This window comes from Phalaenopsis equestris, unplaced genomic scaffold (assembly GCF_001263595.1).
Source record: "Phalaenopsis equestris unplaced genomic scaffold, ASM126359v1 Scaffold000800, whole genome shotgun sequence".
Taxonomy (NCBI): domain Eukaryota; kingdom Viridiplantae; phylum Streptophyta; class Magnoliopsida; order Asparagales; family Orchidaceae; genus Phalaenopsis; species Phalaenopsis equestris.
The window spans coordinates 191,437-194,776 of NW_018165240.1; the positions used below are offsets into that span (position 1 = coordinate 191,437).

Below are 3,340 nucleotides of genomic sequence, written 5' to 3' on the forward strand. Positions count from 1 at the left end.
TGTCAAACCTTCTTGGAGCTCGCGTCATCCTCTTCACCTCCAGGTTTTTTCTCTATCTAAATCTTTCCCTTCCTTATTTTCTTCCTTTATCTCTCTCAATGTGATTCTGATAGTCCATTGCAGATGCGTGATCGGGGAGCTCACAAGCCTCGGGGAGTCCCACGCCCTGGCTGTCGAAGCTTCGCGTCAGATCATAACGGCAGTGTAATTATCTTTTTGCTGATGCTAACTGTTATCTTCCATTCATACTTTTTAGAAGGGCTTTTGTGATTTTTTTTTTCTGTGTTGTTATTAGGTGTGATCATGAGAAAAGGGTGGATGCAGAAACCTGCATACAATCCATAATTGGAGAGACCAATTCAGAGCATTTCTTTCTTGCCACACAGGATTCAGAAATTCGGAAGAAGTTCAGGGAGGTTGGTCGTTTATTCTCTGTCCATTCCAGGCTATATTCTTGCATGCTGTTATTTGATCCCAAACGAGCAATAATGCTGTGCTTCTATGTGATTGATATTGTTTTCGCGTGACAAAAAATATAGATTTTTTATTTTTGGATAAAAAAGATTTTCTTTTTTCTTTAGGAAGATTTACATGCATACCACTCAATTCTTAATGTATTTACACATCTAACGCTTAGGCTTCGTTTTACATTTGCTGATTCTCCAGGAAAGCATGAACTTGCAAAAAAATTGGTTTAGGATTTCCTGCCCAAAATTGATTTACTATGTGATATAAAACTTTTTAATTTGCTTTGAGATGAGCGCAATATGTGGAAAATCAATCAATTTCACTTATCTTAAATTAAATACAACAGGTTCGAAACCCATCTTCACCAAATTGTAGTCAGGATGTGCTCACCCATTTTTTCATTGAAGCTTTAGGGTTTGTTTCAGATCAATTTTATTTTTTGTTTTTGTTTTTAAAAAAATGGTTGTTTATTGCGCTTTTTACATGCTTTCGTTTTTGTTCCTAAAACCAAATTAACATAATTAAAACAACTTTTTGGTTTTTAAAGTTTTTTTTAGGGTTTGTTTGGGATCAATTTTATATTTTGTTTTTGTTTTTGTTTTCAAAAACATGTTTGTTTACTTTGTTTTTTGCATGCTTTTATTTTTATTTATAGAACCAAATTAATATATTTTTAAAAACACTTAAAACAACTTCTAGGTTTTTCAAGTGTTTTAAAATAATATACTTTAATCAAATAGCCAAATATGTTCTGTTTCAAATCAAAATATAAAAAAAATTAAAACAAAAAGTATAAAAAGGTGATCCTAAACTGACCCTTAGCATGTTCAACCCTAATATGAGTAATGCATTGTATTAAAATGAACAATAAGTATCACATGATAGCATCACATTTATGTAGATTTGGAATATTAAATAGATTTAGGGTTTGATTGCTTATTGCAAAGGATTGAAGGAATTTTAGGTTCAGATGTTGAATAAATGCAATCATGAATTGCCTTGCATGGTTTTGTTCTATTTTTTGTTGCTCTCTTATTGTCATTAAACCCGCAGTTAAAATTAATTTGGTAATTCCCAAGTATGTTGTAAGTAATACTGTACAGATTGAGCTGCATATTTTATGAACATCTCTCTCAAAATATGCCTTCGACTATTCACTGATTTCATATGATATTACATGCTGTGGAATACCTTTAAATTTTTATCATATCAAGATTATATTGCATCTCTTCTTAATATTTGATTTACTTTTACTTAAAAATATTGGTTAATATTTAGAATCAGTTAAGCAATGTAGCTAGCAGTTTGCATGTGTGTCATATCTATGATTACCATTATTTTTTCTGAAGGGCTGCCAATTAAATAGAGAATGAAGCATTTTCTTACATGTTAATGAGCACCATGGCCTGCAAAGAAGCTTGAGAGAACACTTAGTATTATCTTGGTATTTTTGTGAACTTTGTAATGCATCTGGGTTAAAGATATTTTTGCATTATCTTACCGAAAAGAAAAATCACCAAAATTTTTATATTGAATTTCAGTGAAAGGAAGGCTTAAATTGAATTGATTTATCACATGTAAACGTTAGTGGCTTGTTATTATATAATTTTCCAAGGTGGGGACAACAAAACTAATGATATTTTTTAATTCCATTTAATGCCTCATAGTGCCTGAGTTTCTTACTATATTTGTGATTATATCGGCTATTTGAATGTTTTGTATATAGAAAATATGGGTAGCTTTTCTATTTTTTTCAACTTTTTATCATCTACTATTTTAATGTGTTTTCATTTACGAAATTTAGGTACCTGGCGTTCCTGTAATTTATGGTTTGAGAAACTCTCTGTTTCTGGAGCAACCCTCCTTAAATCAAAGAGAATTTGTAAAATCAACGGAAGAAAAACGGTTGCATATGAATGAATCAGATTATCAAAAAATATGGAAGAGGGAATTAAAAGAAAAATTGACATCAGCTGGAGAAGTTTCTAATTCTGTGGATGTGAATTTTGCTAAAAGAAACAGGAACAATCTGGTGAGAACACTTGATCTGGTGGATAAAGCTAGATTCAAAAAGAGGAGGGCGAAGGTTAGCATTTGTTCTTTCTCATCTTTTATTGTATGCTAGTGAACGAGCTTGGAAGATCATTTTCTTTATTCATTTACTTGTTTTTGTCATAATTGCGAATTCTAATTCAATTGATGGTAGAAAATGCACAAATGGGGCTACTTCATGATATTGATGTGGACATATTGTGAATGAAAAAGGATAATATAATGATGCAGTTAGAATTGATGTAGAATGATTTACGTAAAATAGATTTAGTAGGCAATACAAATAAATTAAGAATGATGAATAAAGTGATCCTAAGTTAAAGCTAGTGTGATGATGATGACCATGATTGTATAATAAATTGTCTTAAGCCCATAGTTTAAAATTGCGCAATTTAAGGCGCACGTTGAGGCCTGCCTTAAATGCAATTCTGAAGAAAAATGCTTTAAGGTGTACACCTCACAAGTGCTCCTCGCCTCAATTCCGCTGAGGCATGCGCCTCTTGTGCTTAAAATTTTTTCCGATTTATTAGACGGTTCAAATATGAACCAAAGCCGCATTATCACACACAAGAGCTTCACTCTCTCCAAGGAAGCTTCCCAGCTTCGCCTGCTATAGCTTCTATCGCTTGCACCGCCATCGCCGCTTGTTGTTTCTGCCGCCGACTCTGCCACTATTGATTGTTGTTTTCGCTACAACAACCATCTGCTTATTCTATAATTGTATGTTGCTCCCACTGCAGCCGCTGCCATCTACTAATCCTGTTGCAGCCACCACCGTCTACTACTAATGTTGCAACCACCACTTGTTGATCCCACTGAA

The 3,340-nt window shown here is 33.2% G+C and overlaps 1 protein-coding gene across 3 annotated transcripts in view; it reads left to right on the forward strand.

The window, feature by feature from the left end:
- LOC110031319 (rRNA-processing protein UTP23 homolog) overlaps positions 1–3,340 on the forward strand; it is a 14,960-nt gene that overhangs the window by 574 nt on the left and 11,046 nt on the right. For all 3 annotated transcript variants that reach the window (XM_020734461.1, XM_020734463.1, XM_020734462.1), the window contains 4 exons: positions 1–43; positions 124–204; positions 296–416; positions 2,273–2,554. The exon at positions 1–43 is cut by the window's left edge. In XM_020734461.1, the coding sequence (XP_020590120.1) occupies positions 1–43; positions 124–204; positions 296–416; positions 2,273–2,554 (527 nt within the window). The remainder of the gene's footprint in view (positions 44–123; positions 205–295; positions 417–2,272; positions 2,555–3,340) is intronic.